At 34.7% G+C, this 22,478-nt stretch overlaps 2 protein-coding genes across 2 annotated transcripts in view; one reads left to right on the top strand and one right to left on the bottom strand.

Moving 5' to 3' along the window:
• Positions 1 to 2,169: 2,169 nt before the first annotated feature.
• Positions 2,170 to 22,478, bottom strand: part of LOC137627135 (uncharacterized) — a 33,092-nt gene continuing 12,783 nt past the window's right edge. Inside the window, exons 2-6 of the mRNA XM_068358218.1 lie at positions 5,896 to 8,355; positions 4,923 to 5,065; positions 3,730 to 3,883; positions 2,994 to 3,203; positions 2,170 to 2,342 (exon numbers count right to left, since the gene is read on the bottom strand). Coding sequence (XP_068214319.1) covers positions 2,297 to 2,342; positions 2,994 to 3,203; positions 3,730 to 3,883; positions 4,923 to 5,065; positions 5,896 to 8,354 — 3,012 coding nt within the window. The 5' untranslated portion in view covers position 8,355 and the 3' untranslated portion in view covers positions 2,170 to 2,296. The remainder of the gene's footprint in view (positions 2,343 to 2,993; positions 3,204 to 3,729; positions 3,884 to 4,922; positions 5,066 to 5,895; positions 8,356 to 22,478) is intronic.
• LOC137626864 (uncharacterized) overlaps positions 17,599 to 22,478 on the top strand; it is a 15,600-nt gene continuing 10,720 nt past the window's right edge. Inside the window, exons 1-3 of the mRNA XM_068357849.1 lie at positions 17,599 to 17,802; positions 17,997 to 19,117; positions 19,398 to 19,878. Of these exons, the coding sequence (XP_068213950.1) occupies positions 18,006 to 19,117; positions 19,398 to 19,878 (1,593 nt within the window). The 5' untranslated portion in view covers positions 17,599 to 17,802; positions 17,997 to 18,005. The remainder of the gene's footprint in view (positions 17,803 to 17,996; positions 19,118 to 19,397; positions 19,879 to 22,478) is intronic.

The raw sequence follows: 22,478 nt of genomic DNA, 5'->3' as shown, positions 1-22,478 counted from the left end.
TCTTGCTTAAGGATCAGTGCTAAATTGATTAAATACAATACATTTATATTATTATATATATAGTTACCTTTAGCTATTATTATCTAAAAATAATAATGAATTGTCTGAAAACCCTGAATCAACGTTTACTTCTCATTGTGAAAAGTAAATAACTAAAGATAAAACAGAAAAGTACCACAATCTGCAATTATTGTAGACATTTGGTCATAATTACTCCTGTGTTCCTCCCTCCTATTCTTCCTGTCTGTCTGCTTGAGAAGAAGAGAGACACCCGGTGTATTTTACTTTTGCCTGTTTCACTCACATATATATATATATATATATATATATATATATATATATATATATATATATATATATATATATATATATATATATATATATATATATATATATATATATATATATATATATATATATATATATATATATATATATATATATATATATATATATATATATATAGATAATTTTAACATAATCAAATTTGATATTCCTTTATGAAAAAGAAAAAAAAAGTTCTCGAAAGTGAGAAGATTCAAATTAAGTCTAATCGTATAAATTCTTTTCGAGATTTATATTCAATATGAATAAAAGTATTGAATATTAACGTTACTCTTCTCAATAAATGTATTTGAAATATTAACTCGAAATATTACTCTTTCTGTTCATTTCATTAGTAGCAACTACGAATATTTCTCTTTTCATTCAATTCTTTAAAAGTAGTAACTCCTTATCATATCCATTTCATATAATTTATTAAAAAAATAAGTCAAAATTATTACCTTAAAAACCCTACATCATCCTATTTTTCTCTTCTCCAATGTCCTTCAGCTCTGTGTTCCTTCTCTTCTGATCAGATGTTGACTCAATGGGTCTGACAGATCCTGGTCTAAGATACCAGCTTTTCTTAGGTCCAGCAGAAGACGATGAACAATCTCCCTGTGCACCAGTCAGTCAGTCAGTCAGTCAATCTTTTGTTCTATCAGTTCATCTGATATATAATTGAAAATAGCATCAATATATGAGGGGATTACAAAGTTAAAGGTTTTTTACAAAAAACAGAATCTCTGCAATAAACAGCTCAGTTTGATGTTCCTTTACTTTGGTCATTAATTGGAGAAATAAATTGATTAACTATAATGATATTATTCTTGAGCAGCAAAGCAGATCAATTTCAATATATAAGTTCAGAGAAAAAGATATACTTCTGAAAAGTTTACTTTGATGTTACAAATAATCATATATAGAACAAGAGATTTCACAGAGAACTCACCTGTCGGACTGGTATTGAGATTTTTATTTTCTTTTATTGCCTGCCGTTGTCCCTTTGAAGGACTTTGTAAGTATATTGCCTTTGTTCACCTCCCAGGAGAGAGAGAGAGAGAGAGAGAGAGAGAGAGAGAGAGAGAGAGAGAGAGAGAGAGAGAGAGAGAGAGAGATTTTTTCCTGAAGAGCTTTTTCTTGGAACAGATTCCGTGCAGAACTTTAAGGGAATATCAGGGACATATTTGTATGACATTATCAATGTAGATTACTATAAAATGAAGGAAAATTGAAAGGTGATGAAAACACAATTATTGTCATTCACGGATTTATTTATGCTGAGCTTAACTATTACATATTACCTACCATCACCTCAACCATCTCCGTCAAGATCACTTAAATAGATTATGTTTACATGAATAGATAATAGACAATGTTTAGAGTGAATCTTAGCACATTCAAGTTTCGCTATATTTTGTTAAGATTATGTCATGGTATAAGTCATACACTACTTTGTTATTTAAAAATATTAATTCTATTGAAGTGATTAAAGAAAAGAAAAGTACTGAAAATAGATATAAGAGAAAAGAACAAACAGTGGAATGAACATAATAAAAATTTCCAAAATCTATAGATTTTTGTGAAAAGATATTCATCATCCAATAACAATTAAATATATATATATATATATATATATATATATATATATATATATATATATATATATATATATATATATATATATATACATATATATATATATATATATATATATATATATATATATATATATATATATATATATATATATATATACTATCACATTACTATAAATAAATGACCTTTATGGTCTGAAAGTGATTTTTATTATGTAATTATTATAAAAGTTAGTTAAACCTGAATCATTTAGTGACATATTATGAATTAGGATTTGGTGATTAACATTTCGAGACATTTGTTTCTTTTTAGTTGTCGCCTCAGGAATCGTCAGTCTTCCTCATTGCTCTAGGGATCCTTAATATCCGCAATATCATAGGAAAGGCCTCAAACCATGGAATATCTGTATATCAGTCATCCTACCGAGCAAAGAAGAAAACACCATTATGCAATAGACTTTAGTTGTTTGCAATGACTCAGCAAAAAAGCTAACGAAATAGGGCATAGGAGATGATGAGAAAATCTTTATTCTAAGAGAAAAAAATAATAATGATAGTGAAAGAGAGAAGGAAGATGAATATGATGAGAATTAAAGGAAGTGAGGAAAGAATGGAAGCGAACCATGAATATTGCTATTCAAACAAACATGATCAGAGATTCTAATCAAATGATAATGAGCAGAATAATAAAAAAAGTGAATATAATAATAAGGAGGAAATTGCTCTACACATTAACACCTCTCTATCATCCACACAACGGCATTCTCTGGAAATGTCTCTGATTCGATTAATGAAGATACAAAGGAATATCAAGTGATCGAATGAGGAAAAGAAAAAAAAACTAATAAGAAACAAATTATAGACCAAAATCAAAAGTAAAATAGTTTTGAAACTTGGCTCATAATGAATAGAGATTAGTTATTTAGGCTCATCACCTGCTGAAAGGTTTAGATCGTTGGAGAGAGAGAGAGAGAGAGAGAGAGAGAGAGAGAGAGAGAGAGAGAGAGAGAGAGAGATCAAAATCGTACAATACAGATGAAGAAGGAGAAGAAAAAGAAGAAGCAAACTCACCATTGAACACAATATTCACATCCGGTGAATTTCTTTGCCTTAAGATCCATCTCTCCAAGTAAGGCTTTGTCATCTGGTCGTTCATCTCTTGGAAAACCGATGGAGTATTTCACCCTGACTCCCTTCAAGGAGTTCATCATTGGGATGAGGAAATCCCGAGGACTCCTCCTCTTCTTGGAACACCGAGGAAAGTATATTGAAGAGAAGGATCTGTTGGGAAGAAGAAGAAGGAAAAGAAGAAAAATCGGATGAAATGGAAGGAAAGGAAAAGAAGAAGAAAGGAAATGATGTCAACCATATTTTTAATTATTGTTTTATTGGCATCTTGTTTTGTTAAGATGAACACGTGCCTTCAGACACACACACACACAACAACAAACACACACACACACACACACACACACCTTCACGTACACAGTATTGCAATTAATTTTCAATGATCCCAAATAGGATATGAATTGAAAATAAAAAATAAACCTTTAAGTAACATTTGAAAAGTGTACAAATTGATAAACTTATTTCTATTTCTATAATAGTTATTAATTGACTATTTCTATTAATAGGCCTATGAGATTTTTCTTTCTCCAAATCTGATGTCGATTTAAATTCTTATTTCAAATCAATTTTTCTGTTCAACAAATTAATATAATAATTATATCGTCTCTCTCTCTCTCTCTCTCTCTCTCTCTCTCTCTCTCTCTCTCTCTCTCTCTCTTAAAGAATGATGTGTTCTCACCTCCTTGCATCCTGTGGTTGCAATGCCCGAAGGATGTCCCCAACCTTCTCGATGTCTTCTCCCTGGACATTGCTGACCAAGACAAATGGATCCTCCTTCAAGAAAGGAATTGGGTGACTGACGCTGCTGACATCCTTGACACTAAAGTGAATCCCTGGAAAAGGAAAAAGTCTTAAGGAAGAAGAAAAAGAAGAAGAAGAAAAACAGCAACAACAACAACTTTGAGGAAAATGAAAATCACAACCAAGCATTTTCTATCTGTTTCTTTCGTAAGATTTTAAAGGAAAAGACCAAATGGGAATAATGATAACTGAAACAACGAATTTAGAGACGAAATTACTAAAGTTAGGAGCTATGGGTTTGTGTTGATGTGTGTGTGTGCGAGTTAAACTGTGTGCGTGTGTGAGTCAATGAGTGTGTGCGTGCGTGAGTCAATGTCCTTGTGTGCGTTAGTTAATGTGTGTGTGAATCAATGTGTGTGCACGCGAGCATTGTAGTTTTTATTATGTAATGGGATGACATCAGTCTCCTCATGATACACTCGCATAGAGCGCTGTGTAAAGAAACACAGCCAATAACAACTCAGTTTTATTGGACTATCGCAATATTATTGGTCGAGATAATACTTTTCACGTCCCTTTCGGTGATTGGTTCTTGAGATCAAATGACTCCGCCCATATTTTTGTATAGAACCAATCAGCGCAGAAAGGAGGCGGAGTCAGGAGTAGCCTTGAGTGACTATCACTGTTCCCGAGTTGCCACTTCATTACTATCATGATCATTACTATTCATTACTGTCACCATCATTAATATCATTATTTGTGAAATCAATTGTGACTATAGTGATGTAGTAATGTCACCTTTGAACTGAATCATTTCCTTTTTATATAAGAAAGGAAATAAAGGAAAACTCAGCATCGAAAGCTTTTAAATTACTTCAAATCAGATGAAAACAATATTGTTCTATTTAAGAAAAAAAAAAAAGATACTTGATTGAGCCTTGAATATAAAATTCTCAATATATAGAGCAATAATAATAATAATAATGATAGTTACAATAATAGAAATAATGATAATAACGATATTAACCGAACGAATGACAGAAATGGGATAAGGGGAAGAAGGCGAGATATCATAAAGTCCCTCAAAGGAAAGGAAGACAGAAAATCTGTCATCCTAAATTTATAACTCACCTAAATCTTGAATCTCTTTTGTCTCTTGCAAAGATCGACAGAAGGCGTCGAGGCTGACTTGGTCCGGAATCCCAACTCTCAGTTCCTTCACATTTGGAGGGATTTGAAACGTTGGGTTCCAGATGCCTTTGTATTTCTCACAACTGTTCCAAAGAGAAGAAAAGAAAGAAATAGTTATTAGATTCGATCGGGAATTTTATTAAGTGGAATGATGATGATGATTAAGATGATTAAGGAGACGATGACGATGATAATGATGATGATAATGATGATGATGATGATAATATGAATGAAAAGTAAAAAGGAATAATTTGGTGGAATATTGAAATTTATATCATCTATAAATGAGAAGGAAAGTAAATTTGAGACTTTTTTTTATAATGAATCTAATGATGACCGTGATGATGATGATGATGATGATGATGATAATGATACTGGTAATATAAAGGATATAGACTATGATATTCAAGTTGAGGATTGTGGCAAAGTCTGTAGCTTGATTATTCATGTCTATCTTCATTTCTCTTTAAAACTACGCTTAACATATATATATATATATATATATATATATATATATATATATATGTGTGTGTGTGTGTGTATAGAAGTATATATATATATTTATATATATATATATATATATATATATATATATATATATATATATATATATATATATATATATATATATATATATATATATATATATATATATATATATATATATATATATATATATATATATATATATATATATATATACATATATATATATATATATACATATGTATATATATATATATATATATATATATATATATATATATATATATATATATATATGTGTGTGTGTGTGTGTTTGTGTTTTTATGTATCACTATCTTTTTCATAAAAATATTTGATGATATTAGTTAAGAAGTAGGCTGATATTCAGAATAACTGTCAGAAAAGCAAAGGAAAAGGCAAAACTTACTTTTCGCTGAGTAGACTTTTGATTGACTCTGTTTCCTCTGCGTTAATAGACGTAAATTCTCTAAAGCTGCGATGAAGCCATATTACTCTTGGGTAAACCTGGTGTCGCAAGAGATGTTTGGTTAGTACCTCGAAGCCGGTGATACTTTCTTTGAGGTTTATAGAAATTCTAATTTCATCTCTGTTTGGGAGAGGAGGATCAGTGGCTGCAAGGAGGGCGATGTAAGACTCGAATGATGAGTCAGTGATTTCAGTGTTGTTATCAATCAAGCGAAACCTCTGCGCTATCCACCGTGACATTTCGTCATTGCACTTTATGTTGTGCATGACTTTCAGGAAGGAGTCTTTGTCCTTTAATCCTGACTTCTCCAGGAGTTCCAGGGTCTCAATTTTGGCTGCCAATGGCACCTCCACTTCCCCCATGTGGAAAATGCTTAGTGTCTGGATGAGTAAGTTTTGATACTTCTCCAGAGACTTGGGGAGAGAGCCGTCATGCAGCTCTTCCACAACGTCTTTTACTGTTGCTTTCTTTATTCTTTTATTTGAGACAACATTGGAAAGCATTATTTCCTGAATGTGTGGTGGGATACATGTCTTAGATAATTCCTCACTCCACATATGCATTGGCGATCTGATCACTTGTTTGCGGATGTTGTAACCTCCCAGGAACTCCATGAAACCCTTATGAGGGAAAGTGTAATAGGAGTTGTTGAAGGAGGTGACTTTCTTTAGGAAGGCTCCAGCCAGCTCTTCTATTGGTAATCCCAAACGAAGACATAGATCCTTCAATCTTTGATAGACCGAATGAGGAAGATTAATAAAATCATCTTTCAATCCTTTGAGAGATTCCAAAGAGAGTTCCTCCAGAAATATATTTATTTTGTGTTGCAAGACACTTAATTCTAAGTCACACGTAGATGGGTTCCTCTGCAAACGCTCCTCTAATTTGGAGATGATTAGAAGGAAAATCTGCCAGTAGAGCTCAGCCTCAGTTGTGATTCTGTTTACATCATCTGGTTTGAACATCCAAAGAATTGTGAGGAGACAGAGATTATAGGCGACTTCCCACACTATGCTCATTTTGTGTTCAGTTTTCCTAAGGAATTCTAATAGATTATCTGGCTCTTGTAAAACTGGGAAATCTTTGGGTAGACTCAAGAAGTATTTGGTTACAAACTCTTCTCTTTTGTTGGCTTTAATTCCTACAAGCCGAAGATGAACAGCATTCAAAGCCCTGGATTCGAGATGAGCATTCAGTTTCTCTTCAGCTTCAGGTCTGGTCGTAACGATAACAGTTAATTGGCTGTAGAGTTTGTTTAAAGAAAGAATATGGTTGAAAAGGCCGGATGAACTCTTATTGACCTCATCGTAGCCATCTAAGATGACCAGAGTTTTTTGTCCTAAGACAGCTTCAACAAGGTCTCCATCCTTGAATGAGCGATGAACTTCTTCTCCTAAAGAGCATTCAATAAGCCTATCAAATGTATTAACAATATCTCTTAATTCTGCATAAAAGAGCAGATGAAAGGAGCTGAGGCCTTTGATGGAGGGTCTTTGGTTGGCCCAATCAGATGTTATCTTTTTCACTAGAGTGCTCTTGCCCATTCCTGCATGTCCTTTGAGCAAAATAAAACTTCCAGCGTCAGATCCCGAGGCTACATCTATTATGTCCTCCAGTAAAACCTCCTTATTCTCTCCATCCTGATTCAGTTCTATTTCTGTGAATATTTCATTCACTGGCAACTGCCTTCCCTCTCCTTTCACTATTAAGGACAGTGGATTTATGGTTGTATTCCGATTCAAGACATCTTTTAAGAATGGAACACCTTTATTCCTTATCAATGTTATCTGTTCAGAGAAGAACAATTCCTTCTTGTACTCATCAAAGGTCTTTGGCGAAATGTCTGCATCTCTTATTTCATTAAGCTTTTGGTTGAAATTAGCAATATTTGCATCAATCTCTGTCTGGCTGACATGTGAACATATTTTGCCAACACTGCAAAGTGCTCTCTCCATTAGTGTACGGATTTCTTCAATTTTGTCAAAGAAATCGTTCTGATTTAGATTGAGAGCTTCATGAGCTATGGTGTTTCTTATGTCTTTTAAATATGTGATAAGACATTCTGGCTCTTTACCGCTTCCTGATGACCAAGCAATGTCATCTTTTCCAGCAAAGACTCCTTTACAATGTTTCAAAAGGAGACAAATAAGGGTTATATCCCACTTAGCAACATCTGTGGGATACTTTTGCAACGTCTTATGCTGATCTGGATAGAGCTTCTTCTTTAGTTTATTCATCTCTACCTTTTTGTTCTCCAGGTAATTTAAAAATTTTATTTTCTGATCCCAATCTGGGTTTCCCCAGATGAGAAACTGCCTCAACAAGGGACTTATAACCTCATCGGAGATCTTCCATAGTCTGATCTTATACCGGTCAGATTCATTGAATACAGGAGTCATCCTGTAACGAAGTAAAAAAAAAAATAGAATGATTAGGTATGTAATAAATTGTAATTCAAAATGTAAATAGAATTTCAATTAATTTTCCCTGCTTTTTGAAAAGCTAAATTACTTCAAACATTTTTCCCTCTTATCATAAAATATCAAAGGTAACAAAAACATATATACACACACACAAACACACACACACAAGTACACACACACATACACACACACACACACACACATATATATATATATATATATATATATATATATATATATATATATATATATATATATATATATATATATATATATATATATATATATATATATATATATATATATATATATATATATATATATATATATGTATATAAATATATTCATATCATATATATACATATATATATATATATATATATATATATATATATATATATATATATATATGTATATATATATATATATATATATATATATATATATATATATATATATATATATATATATATATATATATATATATATATTATATATATATATATATATATATATATATATATATATATATATATATATATATATATATATATATATATATATCAAAAGAAATCGAGCAAATAAAAAAACAGTGCACTTCAACCTCCCTTTTAGGTTACAGTTCTCTTGCTTGAGGGTACACTCGGGCACACTATTCTATTTAGATTATCTTTAATTATAATTTTTTATGTTGAACAGGGCACTAGCCACCAGTTGAGATACTACCACTAGAGAGTTATGGGTTTTTTTGATTGGCCAGAGAGTACTACATTGGATCCTTATCTCTGGTTACGGTTCATTTTCCGTTTGCCTACACACACGCACACTCAGTAGTCTGGCCTATTCTTTAAACATTTTCCTCTGTCTTCATACACCAGAGAACACTTAGATTACCAAACAATTCTTCTTACTTCACTGTAATAGTTCAGTGGAAACTTTTCTCTTTTTAAGGTTAGAAGAGAATCTTTTGCTATGGTAAGAATCTCTTCTAGGAGAAGACCACTCCAATATCATACCATTGCTTTCTAATCATGGGTAGTGCCATAGACTCTGTACCATGGTATTCCACTGTCTTTTTGGTTAGAGTTCTCTTGCTTGATGGTACACTTGGCCACACTATTCTATGTTATTTCTTTTCCTCTTGGTTTGTTAAAGTATTTTATAGTTTATATAGGAGATATTTATTTTAGTGTTGTTGCTCTTCTTAAAATATTTTACTTTTTTTTGTGTGTCCTTTCTTCACTGAGCTACCTTCCCTGTTGGAGCCCCTGGGCTTATAACATCCTGCTTTTCCAACTAGGGTTGTAGCTTAGCAAGTAATAATAACAATAATAATGATAACAATAATATACAGTATATATATATATATATATATATATATATATATATATATATATATATATATACTATATATATATATATATATATATATATATATATATATATATATATATATATATATATATATATATACATATATATATATATATATATATATATATATATATATATATATATATATATATATATATATATATATATGTGTGTGTGTATACATATACATATATATATATATATATATATATATATATATATATATATATATATATATATATATATATATATATATATATATATATATATACGGTGATGGCTCCTAGGTCTGGGCACCAAAAATAGATTGTATGATTATGGCTCCCTGGTCTGGGAACCAAAATATACGTTATACTATGAGTAGTGACTGAAAACCAAATCTATAATATTCTATATATCACGACTGACAAGTTGATCAACCTCTCGAATTCGAAACTCACTTGTTTGAATTTACATTAAAACTGCTACATTATAAAATATAATTACATAACCTCCGAAATAGTTAAATAATTCCCAGGAAGCAATATATAAATTTCTGAATATCCAAAGATATCTTAAGTACACTTAAAAGAAAATTGGGTAATTATTATTATGAATATTCAGATAGGTCTAACTTCAGTTCATAATAGGATGTGAGGATTACAATTACAAACAATGGTGAAAGTAATATACAATCTTTACAAAAATATATTTGTTGTATGTAAATTACAAGACTTCGAAAGAATTCACAATAATCAAATAAATCAGTCGAAAGAAGATTAGGACTAAAATGTCACTATCTGAAAATTTTATATTTTTTTGACTTGAAAATGTTAAATCTGAATATACCTTTGACTAAGAAAGAGGAATAACACTTATGAAAATTATAGTCACCTGTTTCACTTAACGTTAAATCTGAATACAATATTTAAGTGTGACACCTAACGAAAAATATATAACCAGTCCACAGTATAAATACCTAACCTTTCTATAGGCCCGTTTACAAAAATTCTCTGAGAATTTTTATAAGTACTCACTATGATTATAAATACCAGTGAAACCAAAACATAGAATTTTCACTGAACACTTTTAAAATAATACACTGAGCTGCGCGCGAGAGCTAGAGAGGGGATGATGGCTGTCTTAAGGCTAGTAATATCTATTTATATATCTAACCCTGAGGTTGCCTTTAAATATAAAACTTAGCTACTTCCAGAAACTTCCCGAAGAACTGGGATGCGTGGGGGAATGAGCAAAGGTGTCAAAACTACCAAGTATTGTCCTCTCGAACTCTTACTCACACAAAAGGAAACAAAACCTGGGTTTCCTTTGGCAACTATAATCCTTTACCGCAAAATCAAAATTACCTGTCACCAACTCACATGACAGTTTCAAATGGCAATAAGGGGTAACTTCTTATTTTCCTATTCCCTTCAAAATAACCGAGTGGCCTGTGAGAGGCTGCACCACCAACGCCTGTACTCATTGTCTCACCTTACTAAGGTTGCAAGTCGTGTCGCGCAATATTGGACCGGCGTTCACTCACCCCAGTCTATTGGTGCTAACATACCTTCATAAATATATGGTTTAAAGGTATCCACGCTCTTTGGGTTTGTCCTTTTCATCGTGCAAATGTAGCGGGGTTTATTTTCGTCTTCTCCCTGTCCTCTCTTGTCACACTTACAGCACTATTTTCATCCCATGTCTTTAACAGTACTTGGAGGAGGACGATACGACAATTGTTGCTGTGGTACTATCACATTCTGCAAAGGGATAGTACCAATGCTACTTCCGTTATTAATTTTGAACTTTTTCACATATTTATTACTGAAATGGTTTCCATGGTTCAGGGAATAATTGATACTTTGTCAGAAGAACTGTTGAAACTTCATTTCTTAGGAGGGTCTACGACTGATAGTATTATAATCTTCGCTCAGCGAAGCAGCTTGATCAAGTTTCCTCAACTCTCTCTCTCTCAAGTACCTTTGAATAGGTTTGGGAAATCCCCATAGATATTGTTCCAGTACTATCAATTCTTCTAAATCAGCCATCTACTTCACGTTAGCAGCCTCTGTCCATCTCTTAAAACATTGTCGTGTTTTATAAGCGTAATTAAGGAAAGTAATTTTCTCGTCATTCCTCAAACTTCGGGACCTTTCATCATAATATTCAGAGGTCATATGATGCACTTAAAGTATGTTCCTCTTCACTTCTTGATACTCCTTCCTCTGGTCATGAGATAAGGATAGATAAGGACTGCGACCTTTCCAAAAGAGTACACTTTACAATAACTCAGACCATTTATCTTTGGGCCATTGCATCGTCGATACAACCGTTTCAAAATGGTCAAAGAATTTGTCAAGAGCCTCTTCTTTGAGGTTTGAGATTAACCTCTGGGTGTTCATCACAGTAAACATGGTATAGTGCTTAATAGGTTTCCCCTCTGTCTGCATTGTAGACTTTGCACTGGCATTCAACAGTTCCAATTCTCTTGTCTGTCATGCAAATTCTCTTGTCTCTTCCCTCTCTTTTTCTTCTCGTTCTCTGTCTCTTTTTCGTATTTTTTCTCCTTTTCTTCTATTTTCATCCCAAGTCTTCCTACTTCTCTGGCTTCTTCTCTTTTTCCTTCTTCTCATTCATGCTTCCATTTCCCTCGCATGTTGTGCTACTACTTTCTCTTCTGCCATCATCTTTAACTTAATCAAATTCTACTTTGCTGCAATTTGGCAAATCTCAGTCTCTGCTTCCCTATCTGTTTCAATCTTTCAGTTTGTGGTAGACTGGTCCTTGCTTTGCTACAAAGTCTTCTTCAGCCTCCTCCAACAGTTCATGAAACTGCTACAATAGCTTCTACTGACAATTTCCCTGAGTTTATCAACACATCTAAAGCTAGACACTTGATTTAGTCTTTAATCATCCTACTCATTGCAAGACCACCCTATGCCCTTGGAATGGAAAGCCAATGAAATTTAGTTACATTAGCTTCTGACAATTCCTGAACCTTCAAGTTTTTCAAAAACTCTTCGATATTAAACTGTCCCATCTTGTATTTTACTATATCTAATACCTCTCCAAAACTGTCCTAACAGTATACAAAATCATATCAACACTAAATTGTTCAAAACTTTAACGAAAACACAGCCCTGTTATCATCAATACTTGAAGCAGACTCAAACGATCCAAGAAATCTGGGCACCAGATATTTATTATATTATGGTCCCGTGGTCTGGGAACCCAAATATGATAATATATATATATATATATATATATATATATATATATATATATATATATATATATATATATATATATATATTTATATATCTATCTATCTATATATATATATATATATATATATATATATATATATATGTATATATTTATATATATATTTATATATATATATATATATATATATATATATATATATATATATATATATATATATATATATATATATATATATATATATATATATATATATATATATATATATATATATATATATATATATATTGGTTGGCAAAGTATGCATTATTATTATTATTATTATTATTGTTATTATTATTATTATTATTATTATTATTATTATTATTATTTGCGAAGCTGGAACCCTAGTTGGAGAAGCAGGATGCTATAAGCCCTGGGGCTCCAACAGGGAAAACAGCCTAGTGAAGAAAGAAAACAAGGAAAAATTAATTGTTTTAAGAACAGCAACAATATTAAAATGAATATTTCCTATAAAAACTATAAAAAATTAACAAAACCAGGAGGAGGATAAATAAGAGAGAACAGTGTTCCCGAGTGTCCCCTCAAGAACTCTAACCTAAGGCAGTGGAAGATCATGGTGCAGAGGTTATGGCACTACCCAAGACTAGAGAACAATGGTTTGATTTCGGAGTGTCCTTCTCCTAGAAGAGCTGCTTACCGTAGCAGCCTATCGAGTTCCAAACTCACCTTTTTGTTTTTACATTAAACCGTTTATTTTCAAAATATTAATACCCAAGCTCTGAGACAATTAAATAACTCCCAAAAAGCAATATATAAAATCACTGAATATCCAATGGTCTATTAAGTACACTAAAAAAAAGCCGGTAACTATTATTAAGAACTATGCAAACAACCTCTTAATTCAATTTTTTTTAACTGGAATACGGGAGAGTACTGTAACAAACACTGGTGATTGAAATTATACACTCTTTACAAGCAAATAAATATATAGTTTATAAAAATTACAACACTTTGAAAGAATATACATAAGGAAAAATCACTCTGAATACTAAGACTGAGCAAAACTTAGATTAGGACAAAAGAAATGTTACACTGAGAATCATATAATCACTTGACTTGAAATATTATATATGCATAAAGCCTTAGACTAAGATGAAAAAAAATGAATACATATGAAAAGTGTATAATCACTTGTTTCACTTGAAATTAAATTCTACACCAACATTTCATCCTGATACTTGATGAAAATAGACAACCTTTAACACTCTAAGGATTAAACTCTCAAAAAAAAAAAAAAAATTACACAAAATAGCAGATAAACTAACAATTTAGCTCACACAAAGATAAGTCAAAATAAATTTTCTTCACATTTTGATATGAATCTCTCAGGACCAGTTTCAAAGATTTACACAATTCCAGCACTAATTGCAACACAAATTCAAAATTTTGATTTTTTAAAGATTTTATCCACTTTAGACAGTAATGTAATTCTTTTTCTATAACAGTAGAAAAAGGTGATTCTTTTGGCTTTTGAGTTTGCCTTCACTATTTGTTGCAACTCGGGTTATGTAACTTTGTGGTTTATTTACACCAATATATAGGCTACCACGGCCTTAATGGGTTAATGTGTAGCATTTTTACATATATACTTAGAAGCTGCTCCTTATTTTGAACTAAGTTTTCTTTGGGTGGCCAAACTCCCAATATATGTTTGGAATTTTCTTCTAGGAAAATGTCTTTATTTGATGTCCTTTTAACTACGTATCTCATGTAGTAGAGTTCTTTATTTTCATGTAGGAATGGTATTTCATCTTATTGGCAAACATTTTGTGTGAATTTGTTGTTGAAGTGATGGACAGCAATTTGCGGTCAAGGTTAGATTTACTAGGTTCAGATTTCGAAATTTTTCTATTGGAGAAGGCAGATAAGAGTGCAAGACACAAAACACCTTCTAGAGTAGTGCACTGATAGTGACGTCACTGGCAATAGTGGAGAAGAGAAGATGGTTATATGGCATCGGAAAGTCGACAGCAGCAACATGTGATGAGGTATTCTATGTGTTGCAGAATTCCGCCTTTTGAAGTGAACCAATCTCGTGTAATAGTGTTGTTGGCGATGTCTGTCATGAACCAGTGTTAAAAGTGTATCATACCTGTCTAGGGTTTCGGAAATATCTGAAGGACTTTTACCTTCTCAGGTAGGCGGCTGACTTCTCCACTAGTGATCTGATGCCCAAAAAACGATACTTCATTGATGCCAAAGGTACACATGTCGTACCGGACTACAAGGCCGCTTCATTGTAGGTGGTCGAGAATGATGAGTAACTGCTGGGGGTGTTCCTCTTTGAAGGAAGAGAATAGAAGTAAATCATCCACGTAACCTAAGCAGAAGATAAGGTTCTATGAGTTGCCTTTCATGAGGAGTTGAAAAGTGACTACATAATTACGAAGGCCAAAATGAGGAGTAATTGAAGGTGAACTTACTGAAAGGGTTGGTGATGGTTGTCTTCAGGAGGTCTTAAGGGTTCACGATCACCTGATAATAGGCCTTTAAGAGGTTGAGCGAGGAAAAAAAATTGCTTTTGCAAGTCGGAGATAATGTCATCGATGTGTGTGAGAGGATAGTGATCTTTTTCTGTTTACAAGTTCAGATACAGTAATCCCCACAAGGGAGTAGGGAGCCTTATTTCTTCAGGAATATGTGTAAAGGCGAGGACCACGGGCCTGAGTCCTTCAGGACATGGCCCATTTCTTTTATTCTGGTGCATGTTTGTTTAGCAATATTCAGAAGGTCCAGTGCCAGACGCCTGAACATGTCAAAGGCTGGGGTCCCCATCTCCTTGAATGGAGGATAAACACTTTCCTTCGCAACAACCTTGGGCATTTGGTGAAATTCAGTATGGGAGACTTACGGGTACAACGTGAGGAGGTGGGTGTAGGGACCCATGGGTGCGCTGATGTGGAGTTTGAGGTTATAGAGGGTGGGTTGAACAGATGTCGACAAGTAGAAGTCAGTGTCGACTAATCGTAGATGCCCCACAACAACCAAGAGGTGTAAATGTGCAAGGAAGTACACACAAGGTGGCAGCAATGTTACGTCAGCAACAAGGAATTCCCATTGGTTTTTAGCACTCTTAAACCTTAGAATAAATGTTTAGTACCGTTGGTCTGTTGATCTCAGATCCGATGAAGGCTACCTGGCGGACATGATCAGGCGTAGAATGACCTCGTTGTATCATGGAGAGTGACTTTAGTAGGGGGGATCAGTAATCTCTGGTGTCTACAAGAAATCGCACAAACGTACCAGCAGCAAGTAAAAAGAAAAGTTAGGTGATAGAGGAAACCACTAACGCAAGCAATATCTTACTTACACATTTTTTATCCACACACAGCCATCCACACATTTTTTCGTAGCATCCTAGATGTCGGAGTGGTATTAGCTGAAATGCCGGGTTGATGTGCATCAGGAAATGACCAGGGAGGACGTTGTTTCGGGAGTGAGTGAGGGGAGATATATGTGGGTGGAGGGTGGCTCTGACACAGGCCTAGCATATCTCAAGGCAGGCATCTATGCGTTACGACAGTTACGTCAATATCTGTTGGATTTAGATAGGTCTCTTCTTTGTCATGAGTTGAGTCCCTGAGGACGGTAAAGTGCCAGTCCATAAAGTCACCGACTTTGGTGATGAGGTCCTTTATGGGTAATGTATTATCATCAGGGATGTAAGCACGTATAGTTTTGGGTGGGCTTAGTACCCAAAGGGTACGAAGTAGGCTCATTTCAAGAGCAGAGCTGTCTTCTGAGGATTTATAATGATCAATACTGGTTACTTCCCTAAGAACGGGTAAAACCTTTCGGTCCCCGAATGTCTTTTGAGAAAGCTGGAAAGCTTGGCTATATGGGTGGCGAGCAAATATGAGTACAACTGCTCCTTGAGGTATATTTTAAGGCCATCATACTCTATTGGGGCATCCACTTTGTCGCAAAGTCAATCAAAGATTTCTGGGAAGGCGTCCTCGGGATCTCAGGAAGGATGTAGTCAGCTATACTGCTTGAGCAAATAACTCTCTAGATGCGAAACAAAACTTCAAATGCTGTAACTAGGTGAATCATTTTCTACTGGCAGTTTTCTCCCTGCGGTGCGCATCAAAAAGTCAGGTTTTGTGCTTGGAATTTTAACAATGGAAGAGTAATGTCAGAACAGAAAGGCGGTGTGAAGTAGTCACTTGGGTCCTCACCAATTTAGCATTGTATGTTATTAGTTTCAACAGGGAGGTTATCTGAAAGCAACTGAGTTTATTGAAGGAGATAACGAGGTATTATACACATAGTTAAGGGAAAGAAAGACAAAATATTAAAAAACTGCAAGACTTCCATGGCCACTTTAAACAGGTTTAACAGTGTCAGGAAGATCAAGAAATTAAAAAAAAAAAAAAAACAGTAATGCTATAGTGTACAAGCTTGATTAAAACATGTGCAGTACAGTTGACAACATGAACAAATACAGATTTTTATAAAGACGGATACCTAAATAGCTAGGTATCCAATGGATCATGTTGATGCCCGCACTTTGGGTAACAAAAGAATGTCTGCCAAGACCATTAACCCTGGATAGGTAGCGTGGTGTTGGATTTGGCCGGGACGCGGCGCAAAAACTCGTTTTTTCGTTTCTGCGCATAGACGCCTTGCAGGCTCTGGCCTGTCTACCCAGGAGCCGTTAGTTGCTCACCAGCTTCATCGCAGGAAACATTCGCCACTTCTCTACTCCGACGCTTTCGTCAGATATCGGCCTCCAAAGTTGGAATTGTTGCATATTAGCAACCACGTTACCGTAACAGGGGTATGTCACGCATACGCAAACATTTTGTATTTTACATTACTGTATTATTATTTAGTGAAATAATGTAATTGTGTCTATATGAATATATCAGTGAATGGTGTAGGTACTTGTACCAATCGCCATTTTGTTTTGAAAGCAGCAAGAATGTGATTTTGAGGGTAATTTCTAGTTTTCTATTTTTTTCCTGTTTTCAGATTTTCAGCATGGCGAAGAAATATCTCAAGGAGGAGGAGTTTTTGGAGCTCCTTTTCGTCAGTAGTGATGAAGAAGAGCCTTTGACCCTTACCTTTGAAGAAGACACTATCCAAGACGACCTGGTCGACAATGAAACCTTGCTGCTTGAGGAAAACGGGGATCAACTTTTGGCTGCTGAAGTAGCGGAAACAGCGCATGAAGAGAGACATGATTTTGCTGTCTCGCACGCAGTTCGTCTTGTTTCCGTTGTTCCTGTGACTCCTGCAGAATCTCCTGTGCCTTCTTCAGCGTCTCCTGTGCCTTCTTCAGCGTATCCTGGGCCTTCTTCAGCGTATCCTGGGCCTTCTTCAGCGTCTCCTGGGCCTTCTTCAGCGTCTCCTGGGCCTTCTTCAGCGTATCCTGCGGTTCCTGTGCCTCATCTTAGTCCCGTGGAGATGAGGAGTAGGAAAAGGAGGAGAGGACCTCTTTGCCCTGCAGAAGGTGTTGCATTGAAGAGGTTGCCGGATAACTCTTACATGGCTAGGGACAACACGAAGTGGCACTCAGAGCCAAACCCAACAATGCCACCAATCTTGAAGATTGACCAGTTTGACAGTGCTGGTCCCACCATGGCTGTCTTCGGGTGTAGGACTCCTGCTGAAGTGTTTGACAAATTTTTGACAAATATAATGCTTGCAGAAGTGGTCATCCACACCAATGACAAAATCCTAACCCTACGGAACAAATACAAGCGGCAAAACGACCCCACCTTCAAGGATGTGACCCTCATGGAGTTACGTGCCTTCCTTGGGATCCTCATCATGACAGGGGCACGGAAGGACAATCATCTGACAGCAGAAGAGATGTTCTCTAAGTCTCTAGGATGTCCCTTCTACAGGAGCATCATGAGTGAGCGCCGCTTCGCCTTTATTCAGAGGGCCCTACGTTTTGACAGCATTGCCACGAGGGAGGAGCGTGTGACACATGACAAATTTGCTCCCATAAGGAATTTGTGGGACCAGGTCATTGCCAATTGCATTGCCAATTATGAACCCAGTGGGCATCTCACTGTGGATGAGCAGCTCCTCGGCTTCAGGGGACGGTGCCGTTTCAGGATGTACATCCCGAATAAACCAGCAAAGTAAGTAAAAAGTTTTATTTATTTTTATTTATATATATATATATATATATATATATATATATATATATATATATATATATATATATGATAGATAGATATATATGCAATATTTTTAATTTTTTTGATATATATGCAATTTTTAAAAAAATTTTTATAGGTCTAGTTTTGCTTTCTTTATATTTATTGTTTCTTTTATTTTGTTTTCTTTATATTTATTGTTTCTTTTATTTTGTTTTCTTTATATTCATTGTTTCTTTTATTTTGTTTTCTTTTCTCTTAGGTATGGCATCAAGTTAGTTATGGCATGTGATGCAGACACGTTCTACATGTGCAATGCCATTCCCTACCTGGGCAAGGGAACTACCAATACAAGTACGCCCTTGGGAGAATACTTCACGTTGGAGCTAACCCGACCCTTCAGGAAGGCTGGGCGTATTGTTACGACGGACAACTGGTTTACTTCCCTGCCACTAGCCAAGGCTCTCCGTGAACGTGGGATGCATTTAGTTGGTACTATTCGTCCAAAACCGTACCTGCCTACTGTGTTGCTGTCAACGCCCATGGAATTAGGCGAATCTGTTGCCACATATAATTACAAGGACAAGGTCACCGTTTTGTGCCAACGTGTCAAGCCGACGAAAAGGATCCAGATTCTTTCCACAGTTCATCACAATCCCACAGTTATTGAGGATCATAAAAGTCACATGCACATGTTTTATAATGCCACAAAGGGAGGAGTTGACACGTTCGATCAGATATGTTCTGCCCTGACCTGCAGCAGGAAGACCCGAAGGTGGCCCGTATGTGTCTTCTATGGGATTATCAATCTTGTTGTGAATAATTCCTTTTTTATCCACCAAAATTTGCCTGACAACACCTTGTATAACAGGAGGCAATTTTCTGCGGAATTGGCCATGGAACTCGCCCGTGATGCAGCACTTTCAAGACTCGCAAACAAGAGGTACCTCCCAAGGGACTTGACTTACCTCATTTGCTCTGTTTTTGCGGTACAAGAGCCCGAAGACGAGAGTCCAGACACTCCAAAACGAAGTGAGAAGCGCAACAGATGCCCTCTCTGCCCTTCTTCTTCTAATGTCAGGACCAAGCTTTTGTGTGGCAAGTGCCATAAGCCTGTTTGTAACTCCCATGTCAACTACACCTGCGACCAGTGCCAACTCAAGTAGTAAGTTTCACGAATTATTTTTCTTACCCGTTTATACTTACTAAAAACAATTTTTAACCTTTTTGCTGTCATCTAGGGTCATCATAGATTATTTATTTACCATTTTATTGCATATACATCAATTATTAGTACTCTTTCTAGATATGCCTTTCTTTTACGTCAATGGCGCATGGTACGTGTTACATTTGAACTAAGCTTTTGCCCAGTTTATATTAACTATATATAATTCCTAAGGTTTTGCCATCATCTGGGATCATTGTAGATGACTTTTTGGAAAAATTCATCCAAATATAATAATTATTACCACTATAAATATAGCATTCCTTTCACACAAATATTTTGTAGTGATTTAGCGTATACAAAAATTAACCGCTTTTTCTTTTCTTTACAGATCTGGCAGTTTTGCTGAAATCAGCGATTTTTTTACGCCGTTGTGCACACAGGACTCTAGTATCAGCACCCAAGTGGTTTTTTGTTCATTGTTTTATTTTAAAGTGTCCAGTGCAAGTTATTTAGGAAAAATTGTATTTTTATACTTATTTTTGTATTTATGTAAGTAGAGTGTTATTTTATATTCAAAGTTTTTTTTCTCCTACACCAGTAGAAAGTAGACTCTTTAAACTAGTAAACTATAAAAAAAAAAAAATTGTAAATTGGTATCCTCCCGTTAACCCCCCCGAAAGGGAGTGTAACACATATGACACCACTCTACCTGTTACGGGCGGGTTTGGCCACGCTACCTGTCCAGGGTTAAGGAAGGACAGATTGTTTCTACCAGTTGAACACTGGAAATGGTTTTATTCTTTCATCATTCTACTTCAATAGTTGATCCTGAGTTAAACGACAGGTTGAAGGATATCAAGTGGATGTGTAGAATGGCAGCTATGAAAAAGTTTTGAAACCATCGAGCTCATTTGCATGGTCATTTCAATAGAGTTCTGAGGTCATAGATAGTATTACATTCCTTGGCCATAATCGTTACAATAGCCCCTCCGTCAATTACAGATCTTGATCAGGTTAGGGAGGACATTTAGAGGAAACGTGTTTGTTCAGATAATGGTCCTCTCAGTTTTCAACATTTCACATAGATATGTTTAAAGTTATAGCGTTTTTGTTGATGTTGAGAGACTTATTCTAAGACGTAACACTGATATAAAGATTTGCATAGGAAAAAAAAAATCTTTTTAACCTCTGCCAGAAAATCTTGCTCTAGAACTTTTAATCTAGTGATCCCTCAAATTTTGAAGTTCCTTCGGGGAAGTGATATCGAGTAGTCAGTATTCACCAGCCAGACTTCCTGAGGTAAAACTCAAATATTAGTTTTTATTCTTTATAGCTGAAACATATGCATATGTATGTTCTGTGTGTTTGCAAACAGATAATCTAGAAGAAAGCCTTTTATACATTTGTATCTGTAATTTCTCCTACTTCGTCAAAAGTCTCATGACTTTTTCTAAACTATTGTTTTTCTTTTTCTGTGCAAAGTTCTGCAAGTCAATGGAGACACTTAACATCTTAATTGCTAAAAAGGAGTTTTTGATGAATGAAATCACTAATTCCAGGAATGTCCTGTGTGGTGTTCAGGACCCCTCCCTTCTCTATAGCTCTTTGCAAGGTAGTATGGTAATTGTTTTCTCTTGGAAATTCGTTGACTGCAGTTTTGTGTTAGTTTAGGTGCGTGTAGTCTTTCAGTAAATTAAAATATTGTTTCCTTTCTATGAGGATCATGGCATGTTAATGATATGACTCATAGCAGAAGAATTTGAAAAAAATAGAAGTGCTATGTCGAGTTCTAATATTTCTGAACAAGAGGGTCTTCCTTATACACAATGAGTTACTGGCCCAGGAGCAGGGAAGAAAATATTTCTTTGTCATTTATGTTGCATATGATACTTTAATCTTGTCTTTCATTAGACAGTCTTTAGAAACTACACAGCATAACCATAAAACTAGATCTTCCTTTTATCAAATTCCCTCTTTGGTCATATCATCGGAATACTAGAATGTATAGTAAACATTATTAACTCATTAGTACCCAAGCCACTCTAACAATGCAGACACCACAACACTGTAAAAAGTTCAAAGTACAGAAAGGGTATAACGATTGAGCTGGGGTTTATATACATGTAAAACACCCTAAGGCTCAAAAATACCCCTCTACACCAGGAGGCGGGGTAT

This window comes from Palaemon carinicauda, chromosome 34, assembly GCF_036898095.1.
Source record: "Palaemon carinicauda isolate YSFRI2023 chromosome 34, ASM3689809v2, whole genome shotgun sequence".
Classification (NCBI taxonomy): Eukaryota; Metazoa; Arthropoda; class Malacostraca; order Decapoda; family Palaemonidae; genus Palaemon; species Palaemon carinicauda.
The sequence above is the reverse complement of the archived record's forward strand: the minus strand, read 5'-3'. Positions and strand labels throughout refer to the sequence as shown.